General features: G+C 40.3%; 1 protein-coding gene across 4 annotated transcripts in view; it reads right to left on the reverse strand.

Moving 5' to 3' along the window:
- Nucleotides 1-15,367, reverse strand: part of ano5a (anoctamin 5a) — an 18,159-nt gene extending 2,792 nt beyond the window's left edge. The window contains exons 1-20 of one of the 4 annotated variants that reach the window (XM_035664978.1): nucleotides 15,067-15,367; nucleotides 11,876-11,943; nucleotides 11,103-11,249; nucleotides 10,743-10,784; nucleotides 7,338-7,445; nucleotides 6,145-6,213; nucleotides 5,549-5,833; nucleotides 5,178-5,297; nucleotides 4,901-5,016; nucleotides 4,674-4,808; nucleotides 4,440-4,545; nucleotides 4,220-4,280; nucleotides 3,799-3,950; nucleotides 2,908-2,982; nucleotides 1,957-2,185; nucleotides 1,628-1,800; nucleotides 1,408-1,505; nucleotides 734-864; nucleotides 415-620; nucleotides 119-318 (exon numbers count right to left, since the gene is read on the reverse strand). In XM_035664978.1, coding sequence (XP_035520871.1) covers nucleotides 119-318; nucleotides 415-620; nucleotides 734-864; nucleotides 1,408-1,505; nucleotides 1,628-1,800; nucleotides 1,957-2,185; nucleotides 2,908-2,982; nucleotides 3,799-3,950; nucleotides 4,220-4,280; nucleotides 4,440-4,545; nucleotides 4,674-4,808; nucleotides 4,901-5,016; nucleotides 5,178-5,297; nucleotides 5,549-5,833; nucleotides 6,145-6,213; nucleotides 7,338-7,445; nucleotides 10,743-10,784; nucleotides 11,103-11,249; nucleotides 11,876-11,943; nucleotides 15,067-15,136 — 2,591 coding nt within the window. In that variant the 5' untranslated portion in view covers nucleotides 15,137-15,367. Of the gene's footprint in view, nucleotides 1-118; nucleotides 319-414; nucleotides 621-733; nucleotides 865-1,407; nucleotides 1,506-1,627; nucleotides 1,801-1,956; nucleotides 2,186-2,907; nucleotides 2,983-3,351; nucleotides 3,433-3,798; nucleotides 3,951-4,219; nucleotides 4,281-4,439; nucleotides 4,546-4,673; nucleotides 4,809-4,900; nucleotides 5,017-5,177; nucleotides 5,298-5,548; nucleotides 5,834-6,144; nucleotides 6,214-7,337; nucleotides 7,446-10,732; nucleotides 10,785-11,102; nucleotides 11,250-11,875; nucleotides 11,944-15,066 lie in introns of those variants that run through there. The other 3 variants (XM_035664977.1, XM_035664979.1, XM_035664980.1) reach the window with 3 other exon arrangements.
- Between the last annotated feature and the right edge of the window lie 2,666 nt (nucleotides 15,368-18,033).

An 18,033-nucleotide genomic window follows, 5' to 3' on the forward strand; every position in this document is an offset into this window, starting at 1 on the left:
CATTTTTACATTACTTTTACTTAAATAAAGGATCCAGGTACTTCCTCCACTACAGTCACATATTAAAACAGAAATCACTATTTCTCCCTCATACACAAGGCCTTACAACCACACACACCTGCAGGTAGTGATGGAGCTGTTGAACCAGAAAGGGTTCTCCCCGTCCTCGGGCTTGTTGGCCAGTGGGATTGCAGAGATATTAAACACAGACAGGCTGTTGTTTATGTATCCTTTCATATTCATCTCACCCTTCGGCTGGTAGGCGTACATGTACACGAGCCGAGGGATCATATCAGAGGTGAAGGCCACAATGAACGCCTAGAAAGCAGGGAAAGAAATGGTGTAAGGAAAACTAAAAATGATACTAAGTAGATAATGAGTGCACAAAGCACACAGATGTAGTCCAGCACTGACATTTGTGACAACAGAGAGTACGGCCATCCCATTGAGGATTTCCTGCCAGGCTCCGATGCTGTGGGCCTTCGCTGCCACGGGACGTCTGAACTGAGTGGTGAGCTTCCAGGCGTCCACTCTAACCTCGATGATGTTGTTAATGAGAGCCATCAGGGGTGCCAGGGGGAAGGAGGCGACAAACAGTGTGATGAAACCAAACTGGATCACTGGGGCACAGAGAGAGGAGAGGTTAGTGAAACAGCACCATCTGCAGAACCTCTGAGGAGACTGCATCTACCGGTCTGTGTAAAGTGTAATGGACTATGTACTCAATGTCTACCCATTTCCAGGTACTCATAGAAGAGGCCGAGCTGTCCAAAGCCCTGCAGGTCATGGTCCTGCTCCCAGCGGCTGTATAGACTCTCTGGATGGCTTCGTGCCTTTCTGCTGCCCCACCAGTTCATCAGCCACCTGCAGGCCACAAGGGGGCGATAGAGAGCCTTGAAGCAACATAATTCAACCTCTGCCAGCCATATTTGACGCTGTATTGAACTGTAAACAATGGCAATAAAGAGATGACTGCATTTCTAAACATAGAAGCCATCCATCTAAACTAAGTGTAAAAGTCAAGGTTAATTTCTGGGCTTGTTTTGTCTGGAAACTGATTATGCAACCACTAAAAACAGGCATTTTCACAGCAGACATTTCAATTTGTCATAGTAGGAAAAGCACAGGTTACTAATCCTTGTAATTGTATTTGTTACACGTTAAAATGTCTTCCTGTCTTTCTTTAAATGTCATAATCTTACTGAATACTGCACAGGCTTACGAGCAGAGGTTAGTGGACGCATGATGACTTAGAAAAAAAAATACTTTTCTAAATCCACTTCCAGGCTGAATAGCTAAAAAACAACAACCTGTCAATCTCAGTAGAGATGACTCTAAACATTGACACTGAATTTAACCCCTCTAATGAATTGTGCTTTGGATGGTTGGTTCAGTTGGAGTACTCACGGGACAAGAGCCTCCTGGATGTTGCCCCACACCTGTTTCCCAGTCATCACTATCACCAGCTGGGTGGTCAACTCAATCAAACAGCCACCAGGGTCACACTGAATGTAAACAGGTTTAGAGAGAGGAGGGATCGGAAGGAAACAAACAATAACTCAAATTCAGGCTCAAGTTGAAATACCAGTGCTAATCTAATACAACGTAATGCGGTTATATCTGGTACCTCTTCATTCCTCAGTTTGCTCCCAAACATATAAGCATAGTCTCCAGGATAGCCGACAAACTTGCCCTTAAAGAAAGCCACGTAGAAGCAGGAGGAGTAGTAGTTGACAAATTGAAAGAGGAACATCTTCACCGTCAGTTTGTTCTCATACTCCAGGTGGGTCTTGGGAATTTCTGCCAAATAAAAGTAATAAAATATAGATTTTAAATACACAAACCAAAAAAGTTCAAACTTCAAGAATTTCAAGGATCATTATGAAATCCATAATGGATATATAGAAACACAGATACTGAATGATCTGGGGTTTGCTCTCTCGCTCTGACCCTCACCCATGTCAGTGATCCAAACAGCCACTCTCTCATACATGAGGTTGAGGATCATGATGATGACAAAGTTGATGCAGGAGGCGGTGACAGAGGTGGCCAGCTGCGGTGTAATGAAGGGGCCAACCACCTGCAGGTGGGTGGTGGGACTGTCCTTCATGATGCTGGCGAAGGCTGCGTATACCGCCAGGCGGTACGCTATCACCCCAATGATGCAGGCAATGATCAATGAGATCTTCAGGACAGAGACAACAGTGACAACATGAAAGACAACTACAGCAAGTCACAAGACAAAAGTACAAAAGTACAACACTAGAGATGTTCCGATACCATTCTTACTATACAATACTATACTGTATATATATGGTGAAAGTGACACTGCTGGGAAGTAGCAGGGTCCTGATTTGGGGCTAATAAATACCGCAGTATCAGATTGGTGCACAGATACAGGTACTCACCGATACCCAACACTGCATTTTAGGCGTCACCAGAGGAATTTCTGATCCTGGTATCGGAACAACTCTAAACAACACACCCATCATGATGCGAATGCAAACACCAAAACACAGACGTATTAAGGGAAGCAAGGTGAATTATTGCAAACATAGATGTTAGGAGTAACTGTCATGCTGGAAGTGTGCACACATGCCCCATGAAAAGAAATGTACCATCTTCCAATTACCTCATTCACGTGATAGATGTTTTTACAAACAAGAGTACACCATAGTGATAAATCTGGGCCAGTATGTATAAAGCCGTAAAACATTGGCCCAAAATGATTAATTTCATGAATGGGTCTCAGCTCCAAAATTATTTGAGAGCTCAATTTCTTAGAAGCTTTATGCATATTGGCCCTGATGATATTAGTGACAATGATAAACACTATAACAGCAAAGACAAAGGTAGAAAATGAAACCAATTTAGATTCATCAAGTATACCAAAGATACAATGCTCACCCAGAACAGGACGGTGGCTCCAGACAGACATGTGCGTGCACACTTGCTTGTTATAGGTAAGTATGGCTCCATTTCCTAAATCATAAGCAAGCAAAGCATGGACATTGTAGTCAGTCATCCTTTGTTATATCCTGAAAAGACAGCCGTTAAAGGCCAGGTTCCTTTAACTACCACTGTGAGGCAGAGCGAGGTTGCCCAATCATAGTGTATTATTTACTTGTGTACTTTTTACTTTTCAATCCAAGTCCAGTTCTTTCATCTTGAGGTCTTTTGAAAAAACCTCGCCCAAGACCAGACCTGATCCACCAGACCAACACCAATGCAGTACAGAAGGAAACTTGTGCCTCTGAGTCTTTCCAGAAATGTCTGTTATCCACACAAACTACACCACACCAAAACCTCTTCCTCACCCATTTCGCATTCCACCTTAAGTGCTACCCTTACCCAGAGTAACACGGTGACCCAGCAAAGAAGCAATTTTGCCATTAGATCTGTAGCAGTCCTTTCAAGAACCCACTCCGGTTCCTAAAGGCGGGTGGGATGTGGTCATTACAGCACCCCAATTCTGTTCATTTCACAAGTCTGTGTCTGTCACTATCCCTAGCTACGTATTCCTGATTCCCTGAAAACACAGTGAGTCAGTTTTATTACTAAGTAATATTGTTCTTAATGAAAAAGTCTACTTTCAAACCATTGCCCAGGAACAGGCCTAATGAATGACTGAATTCAACTCAGTGTGAAGAACCTGTATTGAATAAATACAATAGATGATGTAATCTCTACAATACAGTTTATCTGTCTTGTAAATCCTCAAGTAAGCTACACAGACCTAAAGCTGCACATTAAAACAGTGTCATCCAGTATATTAGTATATCATGAGCACACAAACACCTGAGTGATGCGATTCATCTTGCGGTTGGTGCACTTGGTCTCATACTCTGGCCGAAGCTGCAGCTGCTGTTGCTCCTCCTCAAAGTCAACCAGATCCCACTCGTACTCAAGACGAGCCTGCCGTCTCTTCCAGAACTCCAGAAACAGCGTCACTGCAGAGTATATGACCCCCAAATGTAATGTGTGTGATTTGACCCTCATTCACCTTATTATTATATATTATTATATATATATTATTATTACATATTAATATTACTACTGAATAGATGGAAAGTAAGGGAGAAAATGTGTTTCTTTTGTAATTTTGGTGAATATGTCTTTTTAAATACATAATGAGTGACAGTGATTTAAATCACTAACAATAGTTCCCACTAGGTGGTGCACTGGGTTAGAAAACACAAAAAGCAGACAGTTTACTCACCCCATATCCCCATAAATATGGCAAAAAACACTGTTCCCACATTGTCAAACAGGTGTGATTGCTGAAAGAAGAACATGTTTGAGAAATAGTGAGATTATTAAAAACTTATCTGCTGACATTTAGCTGCAATCACCCTTTAAATGTCACATATTGTGGGTAGAACATGAATCATGATGAAAAAAAAAAAAAAACACTCAATCCTAAAGCCAGGATGTCTCACCCATGAGGAGTTGCATGTTGAGTTGAGTTTCCAGTAACCACATTTCTTGTCACACAGCGGACACATGACAATTGCGCCACCAACTGCCTCACTACAGATTTCTTTACTGTAGGGAAATGAACAGTTTTTCTTCATAAAAGGAACAATGACAGTAATTAAAAATAACACCTATTTATACAATGATATCTGAATGACTAACAAAACAGGCCAGTACTCTGATCTGGTAGAAATCACCTCCACTCGTTGTCATCGTATGTGAGGAATCCGTAGATGAAACAAATTGTCCCGACTATTGCCGCAAACAACAGCATCTCAGTGTAGAAACCCAGCCACGCAAAATAAATACCTATCTTCTCCCCATAATACTTCCTGTTGGAGGGAAACACAAAATATTTTTTGCTGTAAATTCTTCTGCCGTCAGATTAATGTTGAGTAAATACACATCAGATGTGACTACTTACCGTACAAGATTGAGGGGCTGCTCCTTGAAGAAAGAGAGGAAACCAGCCCAGTGTTTATAGAGACTGAATCTCTCACTTTCGCAGTTAGCGTCCCTCGATCTCTTCCAGTATCTAGACTGAATGCACACAAAGTACATATATATTATTGAAACGTTAATTATCCTTGCAACCCAACACTGCTTCCAACAGGATGTGACTGCTGAAAAGCACTGAGTGCACATTCAATTGATGACTTTATGTCTTTTTCCAATCATAAAAAAGTAAAAAAGTTGCTCACATCATGAAGCGGAAAGGCAGCAGTGTAGGTGCTGTTGTTAAGTAACCTCTTGATTCCCTTCTTGTCTTTATCTCCACATTCATCTCTAAAGTATGAACAGCGGGACAAGATGTAGTAGACCTAGGCAAAGAAAGAAAGGGAAGGACAGTGTTTTGTTTTTGTTGTTAAAAACAGACAATTTTTAACATAATGGACATACAATTCTTTCAAATAGACACAACCTGTTAAATTTGAAGCTTAGTCTTTCCAAAAATGTAACTAAAATCTAACCACATGAGTAGGCCTGCACACAGAACTGCAGGATCTGAATGTCAGGGGAATGTTTTAATGGAAGGTCACAAACAACATAAGACAGTCATGGTCGTCCTTACTATCCTGTTGCGAGTAGAAGGGGGGAAGAACGTGTCTTTGTTGTCGATAAGGAAGAAGTCAGACTTGCTCTTGTTGAAGGGAGCTGTGAAAAAGTCTGGCTCAGGGTGCATGATGTGCTCTGGCAGACGAAAAGGGGTGGACAGCCAGTTCATGGGCATCTCGCTGTTGTCAGGGATGTCGTTGACCTTGAATGGGACCTTGATCTTCAGCACGTCTGCGTAGGTGGCCAACACCTCCCATGGAGCGTGGATCTTCACAAAAGAAGTCTTTCCATCTTCTGACTCCTGGTGACAATCACGGTGAGAGACAATATAATGAGCACAGGGCTAGAGATTGATAAACTCAAAACACAATTCAGTAATAAAAGGAGATTACTGAAAAGTGCTTTTTTATAGATTTTTATATTAAAAAAATGATAATTGGTTGACTATGTAGTATAAAGATAAATGGCAGTATTTACCATTGTTTTGAGTTTGTAAAAACTAATAAAAAAACAGATATGTGATATGATGTGAGTACACATATTACATCTTTGTGGGCCACTTAATTCACTTTTACATTAGACATTATCAAATCAATAACTGGATGGTCTTACTGATTTATCTTCTATCTCCAGCTCCAGGCCGACTTTCTCTAGATTGGCCTCATACACCTTCCTCCTCTCCTTTAGAAGAAAACAAAGCACAAATACATATATTTATTAGTTTGATTTAAATGTACACTGTTACTATTGTACAGTGAAATCTAGCATACAAAAAAAATACAGTGTGTGAAAAATCATTACACACAAAAGCTTGAGAAAATCATTTATAATCATTATACATATTATAGCATATATTTAAGATTTTTAAATGTACAGACATATGAACAAATATGGTTTACAATACTGAAAACTGAAAAAAAGGTTGTTAACTGTAAATGTACACATATCAAGCTAAATCTAAATGAAATTTGTGAAGTAAATTGTTCAACAGTTTCAGCAATTGACAAAATCTTATTAAATCAATGTGAGATGAAATACAAAATGTGGCCTCAACATGTGGCACTTCCAGTAAAGTTTAGTGTTTTCAGAAATAGGCTAAAAGAAATGAAAAATGTATGTCCTTGTTAGAGCTATAATTTACTGTCACATTTTACAACACATGTAGATAACACACAGGAACCAGCCTCCTGTTTGCCTTTCCTCATACAGTGGAAAAAATGAGCGAGTTCCTGACCAGGCCAGAGGTCTGAGTGTTGACTCCCTAATGAGGCTGTGGGTAAAATGTGAGCAACACACTGCCTCATACTCGAGGAGTGGTAACAGAGAGACAGCTCGGTATCAAACACTAAAAGTCTTTCAGCGCTCCACAGCGGAAATAGAGACTTGCCACAAAAGACATGTGGCCAGCAACAGCATGTAAATACTTCAAAGTTGATTTACTTAAGAAAATAGGGTTGTCAGTCTTTCTCTAGAAGCGACCTTCTAACAAAATTCTTTGAAAGGATTTCTGATACAAGCCGAGAATACCAGTTTATCTAACGTTATCAGTGTTGTGGTATTTAGGGTATGCCACTGACAGACACTGTGAACACTGAGGATATCCTGTAAGAAACAGTTCTTACTGTTTAAATCAAGTGGTGGAAATAACACCAGCTGTTCTTTTGTGTGATATTTTTGGATTTCAGGATATTTAGTTAAGTTGGAAATATAACAACAACACTGTAAAACAAACATAAAGAAACTAGTTAGTGAATGAACTATGTAACTGGAACTTGTGTATACAGTACCTAGAAGTTTTTTCTTACCTGTTTTCTCTCACCATCTTTATCATCAACATAGGACAGGACAAAATCAATCCTGCGCACTCCATCGCGGAAGAACACAGAGTCTTTACTATGTTGTTGTTTGTCAATCTATAGGAGACAGAACGGAGGTCACAACATTTAAACACACACATAGACATATATGGTATCACTTCAACAAGTCTTTGGATGCATTCAGCACAGCAGACCAGGCAGTCAAACTACAGTATGAGTCAGTGGCTGAGAAGCAAGACCCAAAGAACAAGGCCTCCACACCACATCACACTCTACCGTCTGTCTAAAACAACAAAAACACTGATTATCATATTTACACTCCACACAGAAACAGCATGCTGAATGGGGGGTATCCACTGTGACTAAGATGTTTCATGTTGCTAGTGTCCCCTTGTAGGATTTATCAAATAAAAAGAGCTTTTAAAGTAATATTTGTTGTATAACAGAAATATATCCAGAATCCTGTGAATGCTATGATTTCAGGTCATCTGTCAACCCATGAAACACAACCTCAGGTTACATGTCAGAGCAAAAGATATGTGAGGACTACAAATCCATAGCAATCTCTACACAACAGGGACACTTTATACACACTTTATCTGCCTCTGGTTTCTGTAAACCCTGAATCCACAGTGTCTGAAAACACCTGTACTGGTGGCTAAAGAAATTCCAAGCATGTGTATCAGCAAATGCTAACCCCTCAGTGGCTGCCTCTTCAGCAGCTACAGGGCTGAAGAGAAATGAACACAGGAATGCTTTAAGGGAGGACTGGAAGGCATGGCTGCTTGCTGTTGGTGCTGCTTCAGCTGTTCACAAAGCTAAAAATAACCACGTACCATGAACCTCTGTCATCGCTACTCATCACTACGGCAGCTACCTACACAGGCCTGCACACAATTCAGAGAACTCAGACATTTAGCATCACAACTACAACACTGAAGTAAGCCACATCTATGGCTACTGCACTGTAGGTCTGCCAGAGTTTGGCCATGATTAACACAATGCTTTCGGGGTAGGGAAATAAGAGCACTTTACCTCCATGGCCCACTCCCTTTACGGTTATCATACATCAGTGGAAAGGCCGGCTGCCTGATAGAGAAGATATGCTTTTCTCAAGGGAGCACAGCCCCGAAAGCTCTGCTTCTCTCACTCTCCCTCCACTGATTCCCCAGGCCAAAGGGAGCTCCATCCAGCCCCCTCACCCCCCTGGACAAGCCCTCACATGCTCAGACATTCAGAAAAGGGAGAGGGAGAAAGGCAGGAGGAGGGATACAGAGGGACAGACGTACAGCAGACTCCTAGAGATGACATCAGCACGGGGATAGCTGCTGCTGCCAGCGAGCTAGCTAATGTAATAAGAGCACAGCATCAGAAAATAGAGGTGACGTCACGGTACTGCACAACACTGACATCAGGAGGGTAAAAGCAACAAACAATAACACCGCAACTGAAAAGCCAACTGACTAAATGGAGAAATGTGCTTTAATAATGTTGATAGGTGTGAACCACAGAAAACTGAAACTGATGAATGGAGCATAATCTCTCCAGTCTGACTCGACTGTTTGAAACTAATCAATTAAACAATCTGGAGACATGGCCATGTGTATGTCTATCAGTGGAGAGCGTGTAAATTGCCTCATGTTATACAAAATCTACAAAAGGTAGTAAACACAGTAAGTAAGCCACCCTGGTTCCTACTGTACTTACTTTTTTGTGTTGACGTGTTCAACCTTTCTACAGTTTTTTTACAGTCCAAATTATGCATACGTTCTAACCACAGTGCCTCACAGACTACATCGGACCATGCTGACCATGCCAGGGTTGGTGCTTTCTTTAACTGAGACGTCGCTGGAGAAACTCTCTAATTTTCCGTAATTATAGATCAGCTGTATGGAATCGGTGCATCTGCTGGGACCTGCGTCTGTAGAGGCCGCAGAGTTCTATACATTTGCCAACTAACCCCTAACTACTGGGCGTTTATACGTATGTGTGTCTTTTATCTTAATTAAGGAGGGTAAATGTAGAACATGGTGTAATAAATAGGCTGCTAGTTGCAGGGAGGGTTTAAAAAAATATTACCTCCAAAGCTTTTCTTTTTTTGGGGGCTAAAACAGGTCTTGTCAGCTCTTGGATTTTAAATATATCACAGCTACTAAACTGTATCATAATGTAGACTCTTCTGAGATCAACTCTCTTCTCTACCTTCATTTACTTCACTTTAACATCCCATAGCATCTTAGTGCCACAAAATCTAACGGCAACGGTGCAGTTCTCCTCTCTCTCTCTGTTTTTTTCTGTATTATTTCAACAATTTAAAACTAAAGAGTATTTTCCTGTTCTGCAAAGAACAAAGTTCTGTAGCCAAATTTAGTAAATTGTTGCTTCTAAATCTTTGGATTATAGCTTTATTTCATTGCAATAAATCCTTGCAATCCTCAAACATGTTCTAAACACAGGGAGGATTGTGTTTTTCTGGAGAGCTTAAAAAGAAAAAAATAAATACTCCAATTCCCAGATTTCCAATTCCTAGAAAACTGTAACTGGTTTCGTGAGCATCTCTAAAAGTTTACACTGACAACACGACAGAAAAGTTTCATGCAGCTGAAACATCTTTTGTTTTCATCCTTCATGATAGAGGCAATTTATAGATGCGCAGCTGCCTCCCCTCTGAATCTCCTTGATGTTATCTTCCACTCAGCTAAATTGTACCCTTCAGCTGAAGGGAGCCAGGTTACAAGAAAAGCCTATTGCAGGGTGTTTTTCCCCTAAAGGCTGCTGTTAAAAAGGGTAATGATCCCACTTTTCATTAAAATGGATTACACGCTGTTTAAGAAAGACCACAGTTCAGAGGATTCAAAAGAAGAAGCCTACAGTACGTTATATGGTTAGCCACAGCAAAGTTCAGTCCTGTCATGAGCACAGGGCAGGGTCATGATTACAGTATAGACTGTATTCACTTAAAAGTACACAAATAAATGCGCACACACAAAAACAGCTACGTATGTGTGTGCACTTTCTAAAAGCTGTCACACCACCAGGCTGTTGCTTTCTATTCAGCGAAGCGGACGATTATCACAGGTGAGAAAAAAGCAAGTGAAAAGGTCTTTTTTAATGAACTCTCATGATGCATCAACACATAGCTCATGCCACCCAGTTTCCATTACTCTCTGCAGGAAAAAAACATGCTCTCTCCAGAAGTCAACATCAGCTCTCTACCAAGAAATGTGTATTGATTTCAACTCCAATGTCAAAGCATTATTCTCTAAATATCAAATGCTGGTGGTGAAACTCAACACTGAACAGACTTTCCGTAAGAAGCAAATAAAAGCTGGTAGTCAGGCAGAATATGCATAAAGGTGCATCACATCACAAGCCTGTTTTACCATGCCATACCCTAGAACGAAACTTCAGGAAAAGCGCCCGCTTTCTCGACAGCTGTGGAGGAACCGAGTGGATAGTGAGGGAAAGCCCAACAACACAAGTACAACAGCATACAGCTATAACGGTATCAGCAACCTTACAAGGATGATGAAACGGATCAAAATGTCACTCCACACTTGCATTATGTTTATACATTATTATAGATTACGTCCAAAAACACTTCATAACATCCTGAAAACACTAAAGGTTATAAGTTATAAGTCAGGCATGGTCCCAGTCAGGTCATACTCAGTTACTGGTTTGAGTTTGGAGACGATGTGAGATGACACAAACACGCAGACACTGACACAGCAACATGCATCTGTGTCTTACCCCAGTCAAAGAATTAATTTGTTCTGAGGTCTGAGCCTCACGCTGTGGACTGTCGCTGTGATTAGAGGGGGTCAGGGAGACCAGGGAGGCCAGGCTGGTGTTGAGAGACTCACAGGTCTCTACACACACATCAGGCGTTAAAGGAGACTTTACGTACAGTGTGAAAGGGGGAGAAGACAGAAGAATAAAGATTATCTCTGACTTTCTCTTGATATTTGCAGGTTGTACAAAAATTATGATTGGAAAAATTTATGTAATCTCAAAACTGAGAATACTAGTTGTGGACTAGAAGATCCACATGCTAAACTCTCTTCTCTTGCCACATGTTTGCTATTGATATGATTGGGTGATTTACAACAAGAAAACCACTGACTGCTGAACTGAAAAGAGAAAAGGAAGGAAATCTAAATAAAGGATTTTACTTGAACACACGGACTTCCTGTTACAATGTAGGTAAGCTGGAAGTGAAGATGTGATATTTTCAAACAGAAAGGTTTCATGCATCTGTCTCGGAAAGCTAAACATTAACTTATAGGAGGACATATTTCCATATATTTAAATAGTTGGTATAAATGAAAACCATCCAGGAATATGCAAACTATTCTGAGACACATATAATAACAAACATATATAGTAAAATTATTTTTTGGGATTTGCATGAAAATAAACTCTCAAACTGTTCACAATGAAGGCAAAAGTTAGTTTACAGAAATTTCTGTATGAAGGTGCTGTAAATTAGTGAATGTAAGCAATGTGGTGAGTTTGGTATTTACCGCCGATTGTCCCTGCTGGAGGGACCCTGAGCTGGACGACGCATGTTGGTGGTAGCCATTCATATCATCTGCAAAACATAAGGATCAGTAGATTAACAACAGAATGAGCACTGCACAGAGACTCTCAGACAGGCAGATCGGTGGCAGTAAAGTTAAGTTTCAGGCACATGAACAGCTGCCTGAGTTAACAGAGCAGAACTGACTGACAGCCAATATTATGGTCTATATTTGTGCAGCATTTTGTGGCAGCGCTCACAGGCCAGACAGCATGACTTAACAGGATCACTGTGAGAGAATACACACAGCCATGTTGCTGTGCTGCGATTCTACCACTAAAGGAGTGACTGCCGGAAATGAGACCGAGCAGACTGGTGAAGCCCCTCAGTGTGTGTTTAAGTGAAAGCTGCCTGTGAGATGAAACATGACTTTAGCCATGATACAGTTCTACTTTCACCTGCACTTCATTGCCTGTCAAATGAAATTGAATCCTTCAAGTAGATTCTGGGAAAAAAAGATTTACATAAACAAATAGCAGGGCAGATAGAAAAGCAAAAACAAACATCATGTACTGCTGGCACCATCACTGCCAAAAAAACAAAGCAGAAGGTTTCAGCCTTAGTGTCTTTGTTTTTAAATAGAAATGTCCTAATTGATGGTCTCTCTGAGGTTATATTTAGTCTGGACTCGACATAGAAAATGTGCTTAGACAGACCTGAAACAAGCATTCAAACCTTGTAATATGTAAAGCTTCTCAGTCTCTACGTTATTACACACCAAGTGAACAAAGTATAAGTTAGTGGTTCAAAACTAAAATGAGTGATATTTATCATAAAAGCTCCAAGACTGGAATAGTCTGTGCAGATCTCTGCTGTCTACTTGGACTAAATCACAGTTTTTCACTTAAGCTTTACTGAAATGACTAAGCTCTTCATAATGTCTCACGGTAACAATATAACAAATAAAAGAAAGGGAACTGTGTCTACAGTATGAAAATCTGTTACCAGTATCTGTTGAGATTAGAGGATGTGGAAGAGACTGTTAGCAGTAAGTTCTCTACAGTACAGCCGATTTGGGCTTAAAGCTAAAACACAGAGCCACACTTTTATGTTTTATGTGTTTTACCACCAACAATAAAACCAACTTTTTGTTTCATCTTCCTTTAAAAAAAACAGTTCTGATATCGACTTGGATGTGGACGGCTTCCAAAATGTGTTTTTTTCACAACATATGAGAATGCCTCCCAAACAGCTGAGCATATTTGTGCACAGTTGGACGCAGTATTACAGTATTCAGCATTATCCAGTCCGCTAAGCCAAGAGTCGTTTCCCACCTAGCTAAGAAGCCTCCACAGTCGAGGCTTTGTTCAACAGAGAGCAGCTGATCACTGTGGAAATGCCACAGAAGGCTGTTTCTGTCTCTGTCTCTCTTATTACCACAGCAACACAACACACTCAGTAGAGCAAACCTCATGTACATCTATCATTTACACTAAGAAACCTATTTTACAACTCAGCCGTACTGATAGTAAAATACAAATACAACTGTTTATTGACATAAAAGTGATACAATCCCTAACTATTACTATTTTTTAGTATCTGTAGTGGTACTGAGTTACTGGCACCTTGCAAGGGTGTTAATGTAAATCCAGCAGCCTCATTTCAAACAGCTAAATTGTGTACATAAACACAATGTCTGGGTTTGTCTGATTGTATCATCGTGTTTAGAGTCGGGTAGTTTGAGGTGAACACAACACACACAACCGCTTCAACAGGCCAGTTCACATAACAAGACAATGCTATTTACAGGAATGGTTAGCACTGATGAAAAACAAGCAAAATTCCAACTTAGTCTAAATCTGTGTGGTCAAACCACGACCACGAATAGTTTGGGAAACTGTACCTACAGTATGTCCAGTGTGGTTTGAAGATTGAAAGATTGTAAGCAAATTGCGAGACCTTCAGCAGTCCAGATGTTTTGACTTGTGTGCAGACAGGTTAATCTTTAAATTACATTTAAAAACACTCAGATTCTACTTTTTTTCTTTTATTGTTCATTTAAACTCTGAATGTGTCACATGAAAATACTAGCAGACTTTTCGACAGTCTATTTCCAACCTGAAAATGATTTTTGCCGGCGCTTTGCCACACAAAAGAAATAGTGTAGATATTCAGCCAGTTGAAGTTCACCACCCAGTCACCAGTATACAATCTATGCACCAAAATAACCCAGATTTGGAGAACTACCGTGATTTAATGAGCTGTGAGTGTGATGTGTGGAAAACACTGTTATCTCAACATAAACACTGAACACCATGGTAACAGTAACTATAGTTCATGACCCTGTAGAGATCACTTCAGTCTCAGCTGCTTTAATATGATTCTCTCTGTGCCGCTGATGAAACACAACACTTTTACATTGATTTGTGAAGGTAAGGGTTGCCGGAGAACATCCAGGGTGACTCATCCTCCATTCAGCAACACCATAAATGGGTAAAAACACAGACCGCTGTCTAAGCGCTTGTATAAAATTCACATTTAGCCAAAAACAGAGCGGGATTTGGGGTTTGTGCTGGTGGATAAAGTGGCTGTCTGCAAGTGACTGAGTGTTTCCACTAAACAGGCCAGCTGTCAGAGGCTGGCGAGCTTTGAGTCACTGCTGTTTTCACGAAAAGAAAGTCAGACCGTGAGCTGGTTGTGGAGTTAAATGGTAAATTTTGCGTTGTGGATACTTTTTTAAATAGTTGGTCAACTGTAAACTCGTTTTAAAATGTGCTGTGTATAGGTTTACAGGTTGTTACTGGAACAATAAACACTGCAATTTACCAGTTGTCCCAGAAAGGTAGCCAGCATACTGTACCAGTGATATTTAGTGATTTTATATGTGCTGTTTTACATTAGTTGTCAACTGAGAAATGTTATGTTGTTGTTAAACATGTTTGTGTAAGCTGTTTGCACACAATATCCCCTGTAGCATAATAATTAAAGGTTTAGTTTTAGTGTGTGTAGTAATTCTCGGAAACTTTATCCTATTTTTAAAGTTCTTCTTAAAGCCGTACAGACTGGGGAATAGCCACCTCAGTTTCCCAGTAGGACGGTGTCTCTGCACTAATGAAGCTGAACTCATTAACTTCATACCAACATTATAAAACTACGGATCTGTTTCTGTAGCTTGAGGGCTGCGGCGTTACTCACCATTCACAGACTCTGTCGGGCTCATCTCTATTAAGCTGTCCCCTCCAGATTTCCCCGTTATTCGGTGCATGTTGAGCCCCTCGTTTACCCAAAGTGTGCTTATCGATCCTCATGTACACCGACGTACCCCCCCCAGCCAGACGACTTCCTGCTCGCCTTCCCACGCCTGAACTCGGAGCTGTTCTTCTCCTACAGAAACCTCCTCTACAGAAACCTCCTCTACAGAGACCTCCTCTACAGAGACTCCTCGGCTAACGGAGCAGGAGACTTGGCCGCCCTCCCTCCTTCCCTGAAGGATTGCTGCATCACTTCAGCATGGGGGGTGAGGGGGTGGGGGAGGTCTGTGAGGGGAGTGGCTCCACACCACAGGCCAATAGTGTGAGCCTGGCTGGGGGAATGAACAGATACTGTCCCCAAATGTCTAACGTTACGTTTATGGTGCGTGGATGTTAAAACTGAATGAACATGAAGGGATAGTCGAAAATATGTCGGCTGACAGGTGCTAGCACACAGACGCTGAGGCGAGCTCTCAAATTAAAGACAACTGGGATTTTCTCTTCGGTATTCTACTTACCTAGAGATAAAATAAAGTAAAATGTGGCGAGGTTTGGGACTCAACAGTGTTTAAGTGACGCTAGTTTTAGTCAGAGGTTTATTTTTACCGGACGACAGTTTGTGAAGAATGTCGTTACCATGGTCACCGACAGTTTGGTTCTAGAACTGTACATGAGATTCGACAGTTGCCAGCCAATCAGAAACGAGTATTTTCCAGGCCGCGGTCAGGTGAGGACCTGAAAATACAAATAAATGTGTCTAATTAAACAAATCTGTGCAGAGGTTGGGTTATTTTTGTGACACTGTTTAATAAATGATCTTTATTTTGTTTATTTGCACACTGCACATCAGACACTTTTATTTTTATATATTTTTTTTACTTACTGTACTTATTGTAATATTGTGTTTTTTGTTACTTATTGTATTATACTATTGTATTTAATGCGTCGGTATCAGAGGTGGAACCGCAAAGAAAAGATTTCATTCATTTCCATTCGGAAAACTTGCCTTTCTTTTGTTGGGCATATGACAATAAACATCTTGAACTTGAACTTTGTCACTTTATGGTTGAAAAATTGGGAAGTGAAAGTGGGTGCGTGGACTATAACACTGACTGAATGAGGATCTAATAGCAGCAATGACTCTCAGTCTCAGACCATGAACATCCACAATCAAAGTCATGTAATTTGTTAACATGCAAACGAGGCTTAAGACAGGCTAGGCTATAAATTCAGTTTGTTTGGCAAAGTATCTAGAGTGAGAGCTTCCAGCTTTCAACCATAGCCACTTAACTCATGCCTTTCCAAAACACAAGACAACTTCCCACCTGAGATCATGTTGAGACAGCTAAAGAAAAACAGCTGTTATGTTATAATTGTAGATTGAACCATCAGTAATCATTTTAGCCTATAACTGTCAAAAGACCTGGTAAAATAGAAAGATAGAGGCTCAAATCTTTGCTGAAGAGTCCTTTCAGGGACCGGGACTGTGGACTCTAGTGAACCCTTCATCAGTCACTCAGTCAGATGTTTAGTTTACAGTGTTTTGTTTTGTTTAAGGCCGTATGGTGTTTGTGTTCTCTTCCCAGTCGTTCACACGTCTGTATATCTGTTTCCTCTATAACAGGGAGTTCAGGAAAGGGTCTATCAGCAACTTCCCTGCTCCTCCCAGTCACCTCTCTACCCTGTACTTCTACGCTGGTCAAATTTAGTAGCAGTGGCCCCCTCTGTTGCCCTTCAAGTGGTTTACACGGTCCTGTGCTGGTGTAATTATGTCATCCTCCTCTGTGGGGTGTGCCCGGGTACAGAAATACAGCTGCTTATTTACGCAACCGCTTTTTCCTCAGCCTCTCCTCCTTGACATGTGGGTCTTCTTGGGTGTGCACTGCCCTCCAAGGTTTCCAAGACTTATAGTAAAAAATTATCTTTAATAACAAGGTACGGAGGCCCACCCGTTTGACATGTTAGTTTTCTTTTCTGACTGTCAAAGAGACAGGGTGGGGGACAGAAATAGGTCCACAGGACTGTGCAATGGGAACACGTGTAAGATATTAAATGAACTAGGCAGAGGAGAAAGTCTCATACAGCAAGTGTCAATATAATTTAAAGCAGATACTAATTTATAAAAAATGTATAAAACATGCAGCCACGTTAAAGTAACAGTCCTGTATTTCAGATTTCATCAGTAAAATATGCTTAAAATAGGCTATTAAAAGTCAAAGTACTCATTATGTAGAATACACCTATATTTTTATTACATTATTTTTATTAGCCTACTATTTTTGCTTTAAGCAGCAACGTTTAATATTTCTACATACTGGTGGGTAGTTTAATCTGTCACACTGCATCATCTTCTGGTCATACATTTAGAATGTAATATAATAGTTAATACTATAATAGCCTATATTGCAAAAGCAACTATAGCTCAAATAAAGTAGTGGAGTAAAAAGGTACAATATTTCCTTTTCTTTGTCAAATGTAGTGTACAAAATGGGAATTCTCTGGTAGAGTACAAGTAGCCTCCCTTTAAAAGTGTTACTTTCAGCACTAAAAGATTTAACTGTAAACCTGTAAGGATTCTCAACATTACAGTGGATAAACCTCTTCTGCTTTTTATTATTTGATCTGTATTATTGTTTTATGACGTTTGCTTCAGTATTTCCTGTAAATGTGGATTGTGGAAGTAAAACTGCTGAAACTGTTCAACTTAAAGGTAAAGTATAACGCTGAGTGATCTTGAGATTCCTCAATGTGAGTGAGCATTTGTTGGCTATATATACGACTCACCACTGAACATCTAATAAGGTGAGTTAATATTCAACATGTAGGCCTATCAGATAGACTACATGTATGCATTTATCTTGTGGTAAGTTAGTTAAGAAAAAATAAATAAATAAAATAAGATATTCCTTTA

This window comes from Morone saxatilis, unplaced genomic scaffold (genome assembly GCF_004916995.1).
Source record: "Morone saxatilis isolate NCDOM2014 unplaced genomic scaffold, NCSU_SB_2.0 Contig2, whole genome shotgun sequence".
Classification (NCBI taxonomy): domain Eukaryota; kingdom Metazoa; phylum Chordata; class Actinopteri; family Moronidae; genus Morone; species Morone saxatilis.